At 35.7% G+C, this 19,516-nt stretch overlaps 1 protein-coding gene across 2 annotated transcripts in view; it reads right to left on the reverse strand.

The window, feature by feature from the left end:
* LOC101793952 (uncharacterized) overlaps positions 1 to 19,516 on the reverse strand; it is a 56,978-nt gene that overhangs the window by 6,169 nt on the left and 31,293 nt on the right. The window contains exons 14-18 of one of the 2 annotated variants that reach the window (XM_038178131.2): positions 11,301 to 11,340; positions 11,013 to 11,064; positions 7,749 to 7,860; positions 3,189 to 3,272; positions 1,545 to 1,668 (exon numbers count right to left, since the gene is read on the reverse strand). In XM_038178131.2, coding sequence (XP_038034059.1) covers positions 1,545 to 1,668; positions 3,189 to 3,272; positions 7,749 to 7,860; positions 11,013 to 11,064; positions 11,301 to 11,340 — 412 coding nt within the window. The other variant, XM_038178133.2, reaches the window with a different exon arrangement.

A 19,516-nucleotide genomic window follows, 5' to 3' on the forward strand; every position in this document is an offset into this window, starting at 1 on the left:
ATCATATTCACTCTCTAGTACTTCTTTAGAATGACCACCTCTCCATTTCTAAAGACTCGTATATGCAACACCACATATAACCTAGTCTCAGAAAGAGAGAGGGCAAAATGCCTGAAGAAAAAGTCTTTCACATGCATTAAAAAAAAAAAAAAAAAAAAATCTTTCACATGATCTTGTGGCTACCCTGCACCTTACTGTAGCATTGATGTTATTTTTAAAGGCAGTACCTGTCAGAAGACTTGTATGTGCATTCGCAGAATTCAAGACTGTTATCCTTTTCTAAATTTAAAGCCAATTTCTGTCTGCATTCAACTCTGTTCCTTAGCTTCACTTAGATTAGTCTAACTTTTCATGTTGAGCTTGCACGTCACTGCTATGCACCAGAAAAACTCTGATTAACTGCTGAAAGAATAGGATAGGCTTTTTTATGACAGTGAAAACTAAAAATAAATAACTCAAAAGCAACTACAGAGACTGAAGCACATGAGCATAATCATAGTTCTAAACATTTCCACATAAGAATCTATTCCCCCCCTCAGCACCCCAGTAGTTTTTCAATTCACTCACAGAACTCCATTATCACATCATTCACATTCATGTGAAGCCAAAACCAGGAACAGATTAATTAATTAATTAATCAAAATCAATTGGCTTTACCCAGACACAGCAAATTTCAACTTTTATTTATGAACATAAACAGCATTAAGGAACCATAATGTATCAATTTCTATATGTATAATTAGGAGGCCTAACTTTTTTTCTTCTATCTCCACTCTGTTTCAGAGGAAATTCAATTCTTTCTTGATATTAGAATTCACTAGATCCATAGATTTGTTAGCACTTATGAAACAGTGGGCAAGTGCATCAAGTGCATTGATTTGCTTATCAAGAGAAAGAACAGCACAACTAACAAAATCAAAAATTAAAATAGCACCACACTCTGAACTTTCAGATGCACCCTTCTGACTCAAGCTCTGAACAAGCAAAGAGACACTTAATAGTTTCCCAGCACCTACAGAAATACATGATTTTGGCAGAATGTCCATTGTTGCAGAGTAATTGACTCTATACCAAAACAGGTTTTAGAAGACTGGAAAGTTTATTAGAACAAAGTTCTTTGTTTTTAATGAGACACCAAAGTTAAAACCTGTTGACTTTTACTGGACATATACAGATAAACACTATTACCTCATTCTACAAGAACATAAGTATGTTTTACTTGTCAGTCCCCAGAAAACATCTGAGCATCATCCCACGGTAGCATGAAAACAAAAATGTTACGTATGCTGTCTACTGGCAGAGGATTAGGATGCAAAATGTGAAATTAACTGATTTACTCCCTTTGTCCAACTTCAGGAGGGAACTGAATTCATTTTCTTTTCCCATGACTACCCCTCAGGTTGTTATTTAAAAAAAATGCAAAGGAAGACACTTAAATGTTAAATATACACAGGTTTGCAAAACTTAAGTTAATATCCTTTAAAATAATTTCTGATACCATCATGTATTTATTTTACAACTGAACTGCACAGCTAGCTACTCACCTTGTTACTAGTTCTTCTTCAGGTTTTTCTCGCTCTAAAAGGTGTTGGAAGTAGTTCTCCAGGGCTTGAGCAGTTAAAGTTTTCTTTAGGTATGGATAGTAGAGGGGATGCCGTGCTATGACACCTGTTAGGTATGATTAGCATGAGTTAGAATATGAGCTACTGAAACCAAATTGAAATTATCCTTTCAAAACTGACTTGAAGTCATCCTCTCAATTGAAACTGTATATATGGATCCTCTTTAATGAGCTCCCGAATAAAGTAGCACGACACCTTTCCCTCTGTCAGCAGAGAGATTGTGAGGAGCATGATATGGAAGAAGGCTCCAAGACTACATGATATTAACCATTATTTTTCTGGATGCAAGTGGTCCCAGCCACTGGAAAACACCTGAAGAAAAACCAACAAGATACCAATGAACAACCCACGTGCAGTTCTCTTCCCCTAAATGGCTTGTGTGATTTTGAAAAGTAATTGCGATTAACCGTAACAAGGCATAATCTGATCAGCTGTGAGCATGGTGACTGAAGCTTTGGTTCTTGCCCCACTACTGATTAAGTGCAAGAAATTATAATTAAGTTTTTATTGCTGTAAGTATGCTTTGATAAGCTTCAGATAACTGTATGTTGAAGCCAAGGTTCCACAGCACGATCATGAAAGCAGATTTGCGTCACAGATCTTTTTATCTGAGAACTTCCAAGTTAATTTCATCTCATAGGTCAAGTTTGCTGTTGTTCTTTAATAAAGGATTTGTTTCTTTGTATCTGGGCAAGTCTATTAGCAATGTATGCATCGTTTATGATTTGCAGATGATATATTGCAATAATGGTCAGCTACAAATTGAACAAAAAACAAAAACAAATCTTTTATTCTTCAACCAAAAAAGGTTTCAAAAACAAGGACAAGAGAACTGTATTCCTTAAATATAAATGAACAAACCATCAGTTTTTAGCATGACAGCTGATAGCAAATCAAATCCCAAACGCACCTTTTAATTCATACTGAGCTTTGAACACCACACGCTCTCATCTTCCAACAAGTAAGAGAGCCAATTGTTGCATGCAGAAGTAAGGAATAGAAGGAATTATTAAATAATGCAAGAAGCACCACAATCAAATGTAAAGACTTCATACTGAAATACACCATTTGGATTAACAACTTAATTAAACATTCTCTTACATGCAAGAACAACTTTGCTATTTCCTAACACTATTGATGTTTTAGCCATATACATGTTATAAACTTCACATGCAGAGATATTACACATGTTCAGACAACCAAGAGATTGCATTACATAACAGATACAGGAAGCAGCAGCAACTAACATGTAAAGGAAACCTTAAAAAAAAAAAAAGGCATCTCCTAACTTTGGGATGCTTGATCTTTGCAACCCTAAACGAAGCTTTGGAGTATGATAAAGATATTATTTAATACCCCAGATTTCAAACAGTTACTGAACATAGACCTACAGATATTTCATCATTAAGATCCTTGTTTTATATGGATTACATTTTCTTTGAGTATCGAGGCAATAAAATAATCAAGTTCTCTAAGAGATTTCCCAAAAATTAAGAAGATCACTTGATGCCTAACTCTTATTTGAAAGTCTTACATCACTTTAGAAAGAAAGGTAAAGCAAAATACCTATGTTTGCAGAGTTGCCTTTGTCTCCACTTCTAGTATAGGCAAGATCTTCTAAGCGGTAAGTATGGGGACCACTTGGCAGATCTATACAATATAAAAAAAAGGCATATTAATGATAGCTACAAATAACGGTACATATTGAAGTAATTGCCTTTAAAGTGTTGGCATTCTGCATTGTTTGTAGTATTTTCTTGAGAAAAAAAAATTAAAAGCTTTCTTCCTACTGGAACACCTATAGGACAAGTTGTGAAGCTAGGGTGAAAATTACGAAAATTGATCATTTTTGACCTTTCATCTAAATCCCTTTTACCTTTATACAGCTGAATACTGTGCCATGCATCCCCCTTCCACCACTCTTGAATATGAAAATTCATCTCCATTTTAACAGTGTGGTATCCATGAAGGTGGCTTAGCAGATACTTATTTATTGACTAGCTTACAACTGTTAACACACAAATCTCTCTGCTTCCAGTACAGATGGAAAACACACGAAGCTACTGATGTCTTGATAATTAGTTGTGTGTAGAAAAGTGTCCTAACTTAAAAGACCATTTCAAGACAATGTGTCTCTCTCACTTTCATACGTGCTGCTATGAAGGGGGATTATTCAGTTGCATAGATGAAAATTTATTTCTCAAATAGCTAATTTTGTAAATATCATAGTGTTATATAAGAAAAGGTATTTCATGGTCATAAATGCATACACTAGGAAAGCAGTCTTGAATTTTTATTTTTTAAACTTGTCTGGAACATTAGATTTTCAAATCTTCATGAAGAATGAGTATCACTGTATTTTACTGAACACAAGATGTTATTTTTATCCATTTATACATCAGAAAATAAAGCAATCCTACTCATGCCCAAATCCAGAAATTCAATCCTGTTGAAACCTTAAACAAGGTTTGATGGTTTAGTTACACACTTACAGACCCCTTGCAATTCTTGATTAGTAACTATTAGGCTGCCACCACCTAGCTTCTGTTCTCTAAAGAGAGGTGAAGTGCTTACCTTGCTACCAAGTTTCAGTTATTCACTGATAACAGCTCAAATACTGAAACTTGAAGCGTAGGTTTTAATATTTTATATATATTTTATATATTTATTTATATATATTAATATATATATATATATATATATATATAATGTATAAAAGCAGAGAGAATCCAGGCATTTCCAACTTGCTTTGCTTCTGATCCAACTTCCTTCTGCATGTATCAGCTCTCCTGGCACCCCTGTGCCAATATCTGTAACACATTCTACACTCTTGCACATAGAATTTCCATTAGAGTGAGCATTCATGCAACAGAAGTGGCATTCTTCCTGCTTTCTGTCACAGTTTCTGGTGAAACAACTGTTGGTAGCAGCCACAAGAAGCAACTGACAAACATCTAAAACTTTTATCTGTTTTGTTTTGTTTTTGTTTGTTTGTTTAAAAAAGGAAAATTTAGCCCAAGGCACACAGTTACCACATTCTCAGTCTAATGCGTTAAAAACTCAAACTTCAAGGAAGTGAAACGATGGTCTTGAAAATCAAATACGCTGGATAACCTTCAGTTGTCTGTAATTGTCTGTCAATGCAATTTGAAAATCCGTCAGTGTTCCTTGTCTGTATCATTACTACTTCTGCTGAGAATAGCAAACGACTGCTGTTTTTTGTTTGTTTAATTTTAGAGAGTAAAAGACCCAATACTAAGATGTTATGCTGTAGGTGTGCCACATATGGAGTACTGGCTAGAGGCACATTGAGAAGTATTCACCAGTGTAACAACACCTGTTAATTTAAATTCATCCTCAAGATACTGATGAGTGTTTGAATAATACTTAAGTTTAACACAGTGGTAAGTGCAATTTAAAGTGTACCTACTATCAAGGCATGAGTAAATGTGCACTTTGTGAACTGTGGCAGGTAACGATGTAAAACCAGCCTCAGGCAAACAGTCACCACCTTCAATTCCACTCTGTCTACAGAGAATTACTGAATGCTCACACGAGCTGAAAGTGATTATAGCTTAGTCTAGCATAAGTTTCATGTATTACCAGCAAAGAATCATTGAAATGGTAACAATATACAATAAATGAGTTAACGTAAGAGGTTTGTTAAGAGCGCAATGCTCAATATTTTCCATACTCACTTCCATGAAAAAAGCAAGCAGAAGTGTGCAATGAAGCTTGCCAGGTAAAGGGTGTATTTATTCAACCGAGGAATATTATTTATGATTAAACATCTACATCAAAAGAGGATCTGAAAGAGTCCACTTAAGGCTCATTCCTTATTTTGAACAAGCCTACCATACTCTGTATACCACAGATATATATTGTAAATAATTTTATTCAATCCATAATTCAAACAAAAAGTGTTTCTTCAAAGGCTGAAATGTGATGGCGTTCAAACTATGTAAGATGTAGAAGTCATCAACATTTCACACAGTCTTTGACAGCCTCCATTTAAACAAAACTAGTTCAAGATAGTGTTCTGGTGTTCTCATTTATTATTATCCTAATTGATTTATCCTCCATGATCTGTTTATCAGGAAATTGTTTTCTTTTAATAAACATCTTAAATCTACAGAAGAATTCTCTTCGAAGCTAGGGCAAACGGTAATTTCAAATTCCGCCCTCCCAGAACCACATCTAGCAGCATTTTTGAAATCTATTTTCGCATATTTCTCTTATCTGTTCAAAGACAACTAACAGTCCCTCACACTTGAGATAACCACAAAACCAAGGAAAATACTTCCATCCTTACTAAATGCTGACAAAATGTTTTAGCAGAAGTTACTTCTCTCACAGTCTAACCCATCTGTCTATTTCTCATGCATGTTGTCCATGCGTTAAGCCACATAAGTAGGTAAGTACTTTGTCACAGGCAGAAAACATTTCTATTTACAACTAAGGGCAAAAGTTTAGAGGTCTTTCTCAGGCGAATCAGAGCTCTGCTGACCCTCAAAACAGGAGTTTTGCCTGAATAAAGCTTGAAGAATTCAGTACTTAAATGCTGATGTCAGGCACCTCAGAGAGGTAACTTGAATGGTAAGAAGGCATTTGAGAGCAACAAGGAGTCAGAACTGTTTGTTTCTCCAATATTTAGCAATGCAGTTGCCTTGAAATAAAAAATGAAAAAAAAAATCATCAGGAACTTTGTTAACCTTCTGTTAAACACAGCAGTGACTTCCTACTCCTTAACTCACCCAGTCTGATGTTACTCTGCCCTCACTGGAGTCCCAGATAGAGATTTCGCTAAAAACTTTGATTTGCAACAGAAATAATCAAGAGCTGAAAACATACTGAAGACCTACAATTATTTGTGGGTACACAAAAAACTTCAATGAAGTGATGCGTGAAAAGATCACGCATCAGGAGAGAAAGAACTCACACGCTGCAGACAGGCATTCAGTATCAGTGACTTTCAAATTGCAATAAACAGCCACACATGTATTTGAAAAATTCTCCACATGATACAGAACACCCCCAATTAAGTCACAGTTATCAATTCTATAACAGTTTTGAGAAATACTACTCATCTGGAATAGAGAATAAATTATATGAATGCACCAAAATGCTACGATATAATTCTTTTAGAAAATATGTATTTTTTGAGTATACACATAGTCAAATACCTAAATTACTTTCAATATTAATATATTTAAGTATTTAGAAAAATAAATCTTTATTTTAAGTCAACTGATTTAGGTTTGAAACTGTCTATTCAGAGCTTTAAATTAATTATGTAATTTCTCTGATGAGAAGGAGTAACAGTTCCCTTTTTGTCCAGCCAGAATCTTTATTAAGAAGTTTGCTATAATTTTAGGAAATATAGTATCTAGCTCTGACATTAGAAAGGATATGGAAAATCTTAAATGTCTAAGTGTCTGCAATTCTTAAACTACCTAATACCTAGCTTCTATGAACAACTCAGAGTGAACACATCCTTTTTGTTGCAGACATTCTCACCTGCTCATTTCAGCTCATTGGTTTACCCTTCAAGTTTTTTCCTTTCTTTCTTTAGAGAAATTGATTAGAAAAGTCAATTAGGACCGATCATAAGGGATCATTATTCTAATACGTTTTCAAGTTATTATTTCCAGATGGTCCCATTCTCGTTCATTTTTATAATGCCTGACTTATGTAATATAACTGAATTTATTTACCCAAATTACAAGGTTCTGTATGTCTACCCTCCATTCTGAACACAAGTATATTGATCTAAGAGAAGATCAACTATATCCTGGATTAACAAAATTTGCTGTGTACTCCGAAGCAATGTTTCAATTTCAAGTAGCATTCAAGTGTTTTCTTGGGTCTATGGCTTTGGTGTTTTTTTTTGTTTTTAATTAACAATTTACTTGTTAATTAGTTGTTAGCCCTGTTATAGCCTCAAATACATTTTATATTGCTTGATGCTAATCTTCATCCTTCCTAAACTACTTTTCTTAAGTGTTTTGCAAAACGAATTAAAATGCATATTATAAGGTAAAATGTATTTCATGGACAAAATTTAGTACATGATTTTATAGGACAAAGACTGCAAATGATACATTGAAAAAGAGAAGATGAACATACCTTTCAATTCACTGTCAATCTTGGGTGGATTATAGGGAACAGGTTCATCTGATGTAAATGTGAGATCTTCCTCAAATGTCTCAACATGCTGACCATTTAAAAACAAGCTGATCTGGAAAAAATACCCATTTCCAAATTGTCAAATTACACAGAAATCCAATGCAACACACAAATAAAGCATTTTTCTAATGAAATATTATCTAGCACATTTTTAGTAACAGCTTTGTAGATAAGGTTTTACTCCTGCTTTTTAAAAAGTAAAAACAACAATGATCCATTCTCATCTTAAAAATATCTTTGCACAAGGAAGAAATCGTAAAAATCATGTGCTTTCATAATAGAATAAATTTAACATATTGCTGTAGTAGATCAAAGAAAGATTAAGAAATGTACTTTAATATGGTAAAGTGACTGTTCTGTATGCTGTTGTCTCTGTTGTAAGGAAAAAACTAAAGTGATTCTGTAAGGGAACACATACAATGGCTGAATAGTTATGGCATTCACCTCTAGCTCTGGTAAGTCCATCTGATACAATATTTATAAAGTCTTGGGTAATTTAGCTTTGTACATTTTATTTCTGTGACTGCCATGGTCCAACATTTTTCCCCTTCAAAATCTATTCCTACACCTCCACACTGAAGAAATAACTTTTCTCCTTCATTTCCTAACAAGGGAGATTTTTCAACCCTGCATCATCAAGCAGGTATGACCTCTATCAGTCAGAAATATGGGTGAATAGGTAGCATCAGAAACAAATTAATAATGGGTGTTTTATTTTTATGTTGAGATGAAACTATGAACTAAAAAACGCTATGCTGTTCATCTTGCATGAACAGAATACAAAAGAATCACAGAATTTCTAGGTTGGAAGAGACCTCAAGATCATCGAGTCCAACCTCTGACCTAACACTAACAGTCCTCACTAAACCATATCCCTAAGCTAAGAGGAACTCTTCTTCCTCAACACCATGTAGTCTGAAAAAATAGAGCCTGAAGTGTATTTCGTTAGGTGATTGGGCAATTCACACACATTACAAGCAAAGGTTCCTTTGGTTACGTCATACAGCACAATAACATAGAAAAATTAACTGTATCTATTTCATCTGCATTGGAGGATGTCCAGTGGTAAGTACTTAGACATACAGCCATGTTACACCGCTACAGCGAACTAGTGTATACCAACTTGGCTGCAGCAGTTATTACCATTTGTTCTCAGTCCTCAGCAAATATAAGATAATTTTGCTCAGCAGTCTGAGAACTTATGAAAGAACACAGCAACAGAGGCCTCCAGTGCTTATCCAAGAAGAAGATAAAAATAAGTATTTCAGAAAAGTTCTTGCCTTCAGTAGGCTTGCTAGTATGATTCTTCTCAGTGAAAGTTCTAGGTTACATTTTAAACAAGAAAAAAGCACACTTGGAAAATAAATACTAGTTTCACTTTAAAACCACTAGTGACCTGTGGTAAAATTGGGGCAATTGCATAAGAGCAGTGAAAACAACACACAACAAATGTGATATTGAATCCAACCTGAAATCCAGAAAAGTGTTATCAAACACAAAACAAAAGAGCCCACTGTGACAACATTAACATATCTGAAAATCTCCTTACGTGGCATTTTTGGTTTTAGGTCAGATACTAGGTTATTTCAACAGAAATTCCAATCTAGAAAAGCAGTTAATTCATGCCTTATTTGCTCTGTAATCTCTAGCTAGACTTTTGCTGTTAATACCCAGCTAAAACTTTGAACCAAGGCCTTGAATCACTTACACCACACTTTTACATAACCTTTGCTGCACTTCAACAGCAGTACGTCACAAATTTTTTTTACTAGCATATCAGTGTGTTCATCAGATTAGTTACTTAGAGCAAGGAATTTGATTTTCTGTATGGAATAAGAGTAAGAGACACCACTTTCTTCCCCTGCTGAATTAGGTTACTATTTAATCTCAGCAGGCATTTTACTAAGTCTGGAACACAGTGCTAATTAATAATTTTACATTTAGTTTGATAAACAAAACAGCAGGCTAAACTTCCATGAAGATAATTACATATTAAACTTGGCAAAGACAAGCCATTCATATGCAGCAAAACATAAACCACCATAAAAATGACAAGTGCTTGAACTTCACAAAGCTGCACCAGGAAGGTTCTGGTCAGGTATTAGGAAAAATTTCTTTACCATGAGGGTGGCCAAACACTGGAACAGACTTCCTAGAGAGGTGGTTGATGTCCTGTTCCTGTCACTGTTTGAGAGGCATTGGGATAATGCCCTCAGTAACATGGTTCAACGTCTGGTTAGCCCTGAAGTGGTCAGGATGTTGGACTAGATGATCTTTGTGGGTCTGTTGCTGTCTAACACGGAACAACATTCTGTCCTTTGGTCAATTTTTCAATTAAGTGAATGAGTGAGAAAGCTCTTGCATCAATTATTAGGATGCCTTAGCATAAATATGTACGCAGTAACTGAAAGTCAGTTAAAAGCCTCCGAAAAGGAAGGGCATATAATGCATTTTTGCCTGCAGTCTCCAATTAAAATACTTAATTTAATTTACTGAATTGTCGGATGATATTCAGAAAAAGAGGGACTGACATTTACAAATCCAAACATTTTGTATTTTCAGTAAAGCCAGTTTCTGCCTCTGCTTTATCTTGAAGCCTTAAAACTACACACAGGTACAAGCATAATGGAAAAGAAGTACGGCTCTAGCTTAATGTTTCCTCTTACACTGTACTTTCTCACCTAGGATTGCAGTCATCCAAACCACAGTGTTTCAGGCTGAAAAAAAACATTCTTATGAACTGAATATGGTCACAGATAGATCTCATTCACAGGCTTCTCCATGATACTCATCACAACAGCACATTAGTGTCTCAGACTTCTACTTATATTGGAGAAAGTGTAAAATTACAGAAGTCTACTTCCATTTTTATAGACAGGGTAGTCAGAAGGAAAAGGTTCAGCCAACTCTGTTGATAAAATCTGTGTTAATCGGAGGAAGATCACTGAGTTTAACAGCTATTTCCAGTAGCACATACGAAGAGTAGAGTTGCATCAATTACAATGCAAGGTTGGCAAGTTCAACTGCTCTAAAATATTGTGTGAATAACACTCTGGGAGATCTGGAAAGATATTTTTCAATGTTACCATTATATTTTGCAGTTTCACGACTCAAAGTTGCTGAAAAAAATGCCAAAGTCAGCATATTTTTTTTCAAATGGCTTCAAAAAAAACAGAGCAGGCTTTAAAAAGTAGTAAGTCTTACCTGGACATCACTTTTTGGATAATGGAAGAAAAATGGCTTCAAAACTGGAGACCTAGACACACAAAACAAGAATTATAGATGCATTTTATCAGAAATCAATAAAAATATCAGGTCATTTATCTTTCAGTTATTCATATACCTGGCAAACACTTGGAAACTTAAAAGCTATTTGGCCATGATTAGCAATCATTTTCTAAACAATTAGGAAAGTCCAAGAAATGCAGAAATTCCTTAAATTTCAGTATTAAGAAAGCAAGACTTTGATTTAAAATTTAAAAAATCACTTACACTCTAGGGCGCCCTCCAACTATTCCAGTGAGGCCGGGTGCTGGAAATCGAAAATAAATTCACAAAAATAACTGTAAGAAACATTTTCAGAATACCAAAGCTTATAGCTTAACATAATTTGAATTATTCCTATAATGCAGATTTAATAAATACTAGACAACATCTGGCAAGTTACAAATGGTATCAAATTAAAACAGCCAAACATTTTATACAGCAGTGAAAAGGGCAAAATGTGTAAAAACTACTGTGACTTAAAATAAAAATACATGTTTCAAAAGGTCAAATCAAACTATTTTGGAAGAACCAAATGAAGATTTTCCGCCCTTTTTTTTTTTTTTTTTTAATGCCAATGTCAGTCAGGTAGTCTGCATTTGGTAGAAGTACAACAGTCTGGGGGTTGGAGGAGGTAGTGATGGTTTTTTGTTCACTTTTAAAGAAAGCGGAGAAACAACTCTGACCCAATCCATATACTTGCTTAGTACAGTTTTATTAGATTTACTATTTTAGACGCATCTCTCAAGCATTTTCACTGGCTAATGTAGCTGGTTTTACAGTACTCTGTATTCTAAATCCCATTCTCTCTTTAATACATAGGCAATTTTGGAGCTTAAGACATTACTGATTTACTGCAAATCTAGGATCATATGTTGGTCAAACTCATCTATTCTCAACATCAGGTTGCCAGATTTACCTAACACATCACTATTTCTGAAAGAAACAGTTCTGCTCTCCCTAGTATAGCTTCTGGCCCTTCTGTCTGGCACAAACAATATGCATACATGATACATCAGAAATCCATATAGAACTGCAGGGGAAGGAAATGGTAAAGTGAGTATGGTAAATCTAGGAATTAACACCCACATGGTGCATTTACCCAGCTTAATCCTGGCTAACACAGGTTCACTTTGCTTCATGCTTCTTTCAGGTGTGAATTCTCTCCACCTGTGCTCCAAACAGACCAAATGCCATGTAATCATGCTGTTGGGGTTCTAAACTTGCACCAATAACCTCCACCTCTCAGCAAGCTGCCTTAGCTTGGTTTCAGTGCCATGGTAATACAGACATATAACAGTGGTGGTACTGGTTGGTGCAACACAGCATAGGTCCAGAATAGAGAATCTAGCCATATCCACATTCACCAGATGAATGATTTCCCTGAAATAGTGTTTAATAAGATCCGTTACTGAAGCCTATGGAAAGACATGCAATCACATAGCCCTTACCTTGACTGCACTGTTCTACAAATCAGAGACATATTTTGATACATCAAAAATTAAAGTCAGTGCACATTTGAACAACTGATTTGGGGATGGTTGATTACAGTATGTAGGTCTTAAAGTTTCAGAAGAGATCTCTTGCCTGAAGCTAGTCCATAGTAGCTCTGCAAGCTTGGCCAGTGTGCTACTGCAGTACTTGCACATTACAACTAGAGTTAGTGAAATATGGTTATCTTGTGAACTATCTTCACAGCTAGAGGCTGGAAATAAAAGCAAAACAAAAAAAACACAGCAAGCTTTAGGAGGTGATATATGAGAACAATCTGAAGGGATTGGGTGTTAGTATCGACTCCACTCTCTCCCTCAAAAAAAAAAAAACTTACCATTTTTTTAGCACAGTCTCTATCAAAAAAAGCCACAAATAACCACCTCTCTACCTAAAGTTCTGCTGCAAAGAACACGCCAGTAGTCAGAATAGGAACTAACCCCTTACGTTACAGTTACATAATGTTAAATGACACAGGGAAGATTCAGCCCTACACATATTACCTTTATGCTCTTTCAAGCAGAAAATAGCCACTCAACATTAAAAACTAACTGGGTTAATTTACTGATGGACTTATGCTCCTAATTTGTTTATTTAGGTTGTCGAGGGAGGAGGCGGAATATGGTAAGGTCATGTTGAACATAGGTTCAGAAAGTTAATTTAAATTATCTGTGGATAGTCACATGGCTCACTTCCTGCTAGGCAGCTGAACTGCTCATTAAGGGTACCAGATATTGCTCCAAAATATATTTCAGCTTCGTGAAAGCTTTCAAAGAAAATTGTTCACTTGCCTGCTCTCATACAATGGAATTCGGCTTCTACAATGAAACAGTTCTCTAAAAACTAATAAGGAAGTGATCCACCTAAAAACATGGACTACTCACACTTTGAGGCTACAATAACCTTGTACTGCTACTTGCTATTATTAGTCTTGCAAACTTCTGCAGTACAAAAGCTTCTGTTACAGCAGATTCCTCTGTAAACACATTACAGCTACCTCTGCACATAAATGCAATTTCAGAGCAAAGCGACAACAACTTTATTCATTTCTACCTTACAATTATTCAATTCATTGTTCGTGTTAGTGTAACTAAGTTGGGAGCATATATAATTTTGTTTTTTTTCCCTACATAGGGGTGTATGTGTATATATGCAACACCTCTTCCACTTCTCTTCAGACAAAAGCAGAGGAAACAAATCTTAAATTGATCATGGCCTGTGACTGGTGATTTGTTATTTCTGTAAACAGATCGCACTAGAGCTCAAAACCTCACCTGCATCTAAGGGCTTTGATACCTATCATGTTTCTCAAATAAGACTGAAAGAAGGCAATGGAAGTTTAAGCATAACTCTGTAAGAGCAGATTTACTGCTGTGGCCATACATTTTTCTCCTGAGTTACTTAGAAATTCCTCAGATCAACTGTTGTCACAAGACACTCTCCAGCTGGGAAAAAAAAAAAAAAAAAAGATCTACTTGTGCTGTACTTCATACCTGCTTGGTTGGTTACTTAAGCATCTGTGCAGATGCTCTCCCCTCCTTCCTTTCTGGAGGAAGGTCTATCTCAAATAAAATGAAGTATGACTAATTTGCCATACTTGTAGAGAACATCCATCAGGCTGCACCATCAAGTAGATAAGATCTTCAGCTAAATTGAAGTTGTTGATCTCCTTTCCCAGAAACTTTACATGAGCACCTTCTGTTATCGGAACCCCATTCATTAGTCCCTCAAGGCAAATATCTGGTGGCAGATAAGGTATCGCTAAGCATGGTGTCATCCTATCTGCCTCCAGTCATCCACTTGAACAAGATCTTTCACTTGAAGCTGACCAACAACTCACCATCACAATCTGGCTGTCAGCTTCTGTGCCTCAGAACAGCACAAAATTCACATCAAAAAGGAGCTGAATGCCTTTCAGTTCACAAAACAGTTGGAGACTTTTTTAATCCATCTATATTCTGTTCATGTTCATCTGTAGGTATAGAATTTGCCTGGTATAATTGTCATACTGAATATGATATTTATTTTGCCTCAAGAGTCTGATCAGGTAGCTTGCCACACCCAGGAGCATTTTCGCTCACATGCCTGAGCACCTAACCTGACACTGCCAATTCCTCAGGTGACTGGACATTTAAAAGCAGTGAGTCAGTATTGGAGATCATGCCACTTAATTTCCACTGATTTCATTAACTCCTAAATATATGGCATGATTGGAGAAGTGTATGGCACTACGTCCACTAAATTTACTTCTTTCTAGGTGACTAAATACTAGTTTAGTACCCTTCCTTTGGGTATCAGTGCTTAAAAAGGTTTGGATCTATAAATAAAGAATCAATTATTATTCAGCAGATCCTGCTCTTCTGTTGATCTGTGTAAATCTTTACAGTATTACCATGTCTTTTCACTTTGACTCCTTCTTCTTAGCCCATGTTCAATTTTATGAATTTTCAGCCCAACTACAGTAGGAAAAAAGTCATCCTCCCTGTGTACCCATATATATTTTATATTTATCAACGTTTTTCTTTTGTGTTCATGATTCTCCAGCATACCTGCAAGCTAAATTTTGGGCCCAATGGACAGTTTCTTCCAAATCTGAAGAACCTTGAGTATGTCAAAGTATACTAACGCTCCTTCTCCACCCCTATGTGATTCAGCAGCAGTATGCTGATGGATGAGCATGTAGGGAACACGAGGTGAAGTCCACTTAAGATATACTTCCTAATACAATAATTCCACCATTTCTGATCCCCTGTACATGTTTTCACTCCTCATCTGCCACTGTGTTTAGTTTCTCACCCAACAGAACTTACAGAAGGATTGCCTTGCAAATACCAATACTTTTAAAGCTCATGTGTTTGAAGACAGCAAGTTTCCAACTAATTTCATGAACACTGGTATCACAAAACAAATGCCATGACTTCCAAGAATTACAACCATCTGTGGCCACCTTCCTCATTGTTTGTCACATGTTCTTCTCTCTTCCCCTACACCACCTCTAGTTTTCATGCAAGCATTTGTGGGAGTGGATCCACTGAAAACCGGCCATGGCAATAATGAATGCTTAACACAGGCCCAAAGGAACACCTATTTCAACATGTATAACAGCCACGTTCTAAGATATTCTAAATGCATGCCAGAGATATGACGCCTGTAAGACACCCACGGCAGGAAAAATTTCTGTTGCAACCTGCAATTAGAGAGAGAAATCTGCAGCAAAACAAGCTTCATTAATTACAGCTCTCGTAATTCCCCACTGGATTTTCTGATGGCAGGATAGCCTTATTATTTTGCCCTCTTTAGTAGTTCTGTCCTATTCAAATCCTACCTTAAAAGGCCACACCTAATTTTTGTTTCTTATTTCTTTTTATCCTTTACTCTTGTCAAAAATACAATTCTGCACAATTCTGTGGACTTTTCAACAGAAAAGAACATTACACAGTATATGAAAGAAAGATGCTATACTGCATGACATTTTTTGTAAAATGTTTTGAGTAAAAAGCAATAAAATAGTCTGACTACTTTTAAAGCTTTTAAACTTCCACTAGTTTAAATGTGAAAGGTGACACTTCTTTCTTTGAAGCTTCACTGAGTTCTGGAAGACAATCTTGTCTCGTGTTCACCAACTTACATTTTTTGACCTTAAACTGTTTGTCCCTCATTTTTCTGGTGATTCAATTAGTTCAACCGAAAGCTTATTAAATGCATTTACCCCATATTCTAAGGAATTATGTATGTGGCATATATTTGTAACTCAACTGTTCCTACAATATAGTTAAGTACAAAATACGTACTTCTGCAATGTGGTCAATTATACATTCTAATTATTCTGTGTCCACTGAATACAGCAGATACACTATCTTCTGCAATGTTATTCTCAAACAAAAAAAAAAAAACAGGGCCTGTAATAAACCGCTAGGACCAGGACATTTCTTGAAGTATCTTCCAACACACTTATGAGATCAGTCATAATATTTACATACACTCAAGCACTTTAAAATCTCAAGCTGTATTAACCAGCTGTCATCTTAGTGTCAAACTCCGGTCATTTTAATGTGAAATAAGGGTCAGCACATGATTTTAGCTATTAATAAAACATTTCTTAGCTACTGAACTATTAAACTATAAATGACAGTTTCCCTCATCAAGGCTCTTCTTAAGCCTCTTGTACACCAGGCTTTATTCACAATGATCTATACAAATAAAAAAAATACAATATAAAATACACTGTAACAAAAGAAACTGTTTAAATGCTAACCATAAGGCTGATTGGACCGTATGTGATTTTTGCCAGTACTTTCACTGAACAGTACAAGCCTGGTCTCTGCCAACTGCCTCTTATGAAGTGAGGATGCATTTCCATAGACTGGGCTATGCAGGACCGTGCTGAACTCCCAGAGGCTACTACTGACTTAAAAATCTGAGCCTATGCATCTCAGATTCTTCACTGCAAAGGATAAAACATAGAACAAGAAAACAGCTCTAAAACCCTGCTATTAAGGCTCAACATTAAAGACAAACTTATTTTTCAGAAGACTATGTGCATTAAAAATCAAACAAAATTGCTATTATTGTTAAAGAAACATCAATTTTCAATGTACTGAGAAATAAAACCTAGTAAACTGAAAGCATTATTTCACCAATTGGAAGTTTAGCAATTTTGGGTGCTACTTGTAAAAAAGATAAGATTGTTTTCTTTTAATAGTAAGTATCACTTCAAGCCTTTTAAATGTGCATAAGCCAAATGAGAACTGATTAAGTGTTTGAACCGGCAAACTAAATACCAGGCTCAAGAGAAGTTTACAGTGAAAGCGTTCCATCCCAAACAGAAAATAAACAACAAATCACTCTAATGTATGGCATGTCTATATACAGTTACTTCAGATTCTTCTCTAGGCTTAAGAATCTCATCTGCAATTTGAATAATATGAACTAGATATTTGTACTTTAGAACAGTTAGCACTGTGCAAGTACGCTCATGTGCCTCAGTGGATTCAATAAAAACAATGAAAATTTAAAACACATTAGTAAAAAAAAAAAGTTATAAGATTGCTATAAAAATCCTTGTTTTCTTTATTATGTAAGCTTGTTATTTTTTTAATGCCACCTTACCAAACTTCTCTCTTGCAGATCTAACGCCTTCTATATATTGCAGAGCAGAAAACCACACATGCTTCAGCCATATTCCAAGCATTCCAACACATTAAAAAAATATTCCTTTATTTTTCTTTTCTGATTCTCATTGAGAATGAGAGTTCATAAGAAACAGGGAATTTCAAAACAGCACACTGCTTTGGGACGGTTGTCTTCCTACTGATTTTCTGAAATAGAAATCTACCATAAAGGGGAACAAATAATAAACAGCAATCCCAAACTGATCAAAAATTATACAGATCTCCTTTTATGAGGACTAAGTTCTATTACCCTTTCTATATACAAATATATAAAAATATATCTAAAAACATTTTAAAGTAATCAAAGTCACAAAAATGAGTCAAAATAAAATAAATACAGACATTAAAGGCTTAAGATTCATTACGACAACTAAAAAGCATGTCTGACACAAGATATAGCACACAGTTTTAAGTCTCTGCTGTGAAGCATTATGAAGATCATTCTTCAGCAACATTGTTGCAATATGCCTTTTAATCACAGCAAGAATTTATTTTCATCTTGCTCTTGTTCCCTGCAAGGATGGAGAAGTTAACTGAAAATTCCTTGAAAATTTTATTGGGCAAAAAGAGTTCAAAAAGTTTTGAGCAATGTGATTTAAACTTAGTCTAAGTGAAATCCACCAAAACTAGGTTTTTATTACTGGCCACTAATGAAATTAATACCTTTATTAACTACAATTTGTAACTCCCATATTATGGCATTATTACCAAACTGAAACTACCTACCAGGTCTAGCTCAAGGCACCATAAGAAATGACTAGCAGGCTGAAACAACCTGGACTGACAGCGTTCCTAGATTCCATCACAAAAGATATCGCTGACAAACACCACTAAATTTAAGAGCCTGGGTTTGACACTGCCTTCCTCTGAAAAAAAAAGAAAAAAAAAAAAACACACCTCATGGACTGGAGAAGGAATTCAGGACTTCCCATCCTTTTTCTGACCTATTAAAGCTCCTCTCTCTACTGTTCATTCCTAGATGAAGAGTATTTGGCTAATCCAGTCCCCTTAAGTACCAGTGGAGGTCCTCTCTACCATTTTTTACAGGGAAAGCAGAACCAAAGACCCTGACTGAGGTTCTTTTGTGGTCATGCCTCCTTCCACTATCTCAGGAAACCATCTGTACAGCAGACAGACCACCTTGCAGTGTTACTGCACTACAAAGCTTTTTTGGTCATGTTACATAGCCTTCTAAAGATTCCTGGATGAAATGTGGTATATATTAAAATTATCTCTACAACTGTCCACACATCACAGAGTAACAAACACCAAACTGCTATTGAGGTGAAAGAAGAATGAAGTTATAAACCATACTGCACAGTCACTAGATACAGTCCAAGTAGAGGAGGCAAACTTTTCTAGTTTTCCCCCCCATACTTTTTGTCTAGTACAGACAAAATGGATACTGTTTTCTTAAGTCACTCAAAATGTTCAAAAAAATTGAATTGTTTTAGTTCAAGTGACATCACCCTGCAATTCAGCAATTCCCCCTTTCCCCTTATTGCTGGTTATGATGGTTAATTTGTTCCTGTTTCTTTATTTTTCATTGAAAACGCCTACAGAAGAAGGTGTTTGTCCCTGTCCACCCCCCGAGTCAATCACTCTTAAAATCACTACCTGTCCTCCTTGAAGACACAGAAGAGCTCAGGGGCCCATGACAAAGCTGGAAGGCAATCACTGAAACCCAGAGCTTTGTTGCTTAAAGTGCAAGCATGTACTTTATAAGAAAAATACATGTTTAAAGCCCCAACTGGTGTGCAGCTCCTCAACTGTCACCATTTC

The sequence above is a fragment of the Anas platyrhynchos genome, chromosome 4 (assembly GCF_047663525.1).
Source record: "Anas platyrhynchos isolate ZD024472 breed Pekin duck chromosome 4, IASCAAS_PekinDuck_T2T, whole genome shotgun sequence".
Classification (NCBI taxonomy): Eukaryota; Metazoa; Chordata; class Aves; order Anseriformes; family Anatidae; genus Anas; species Anas platyrhynchos.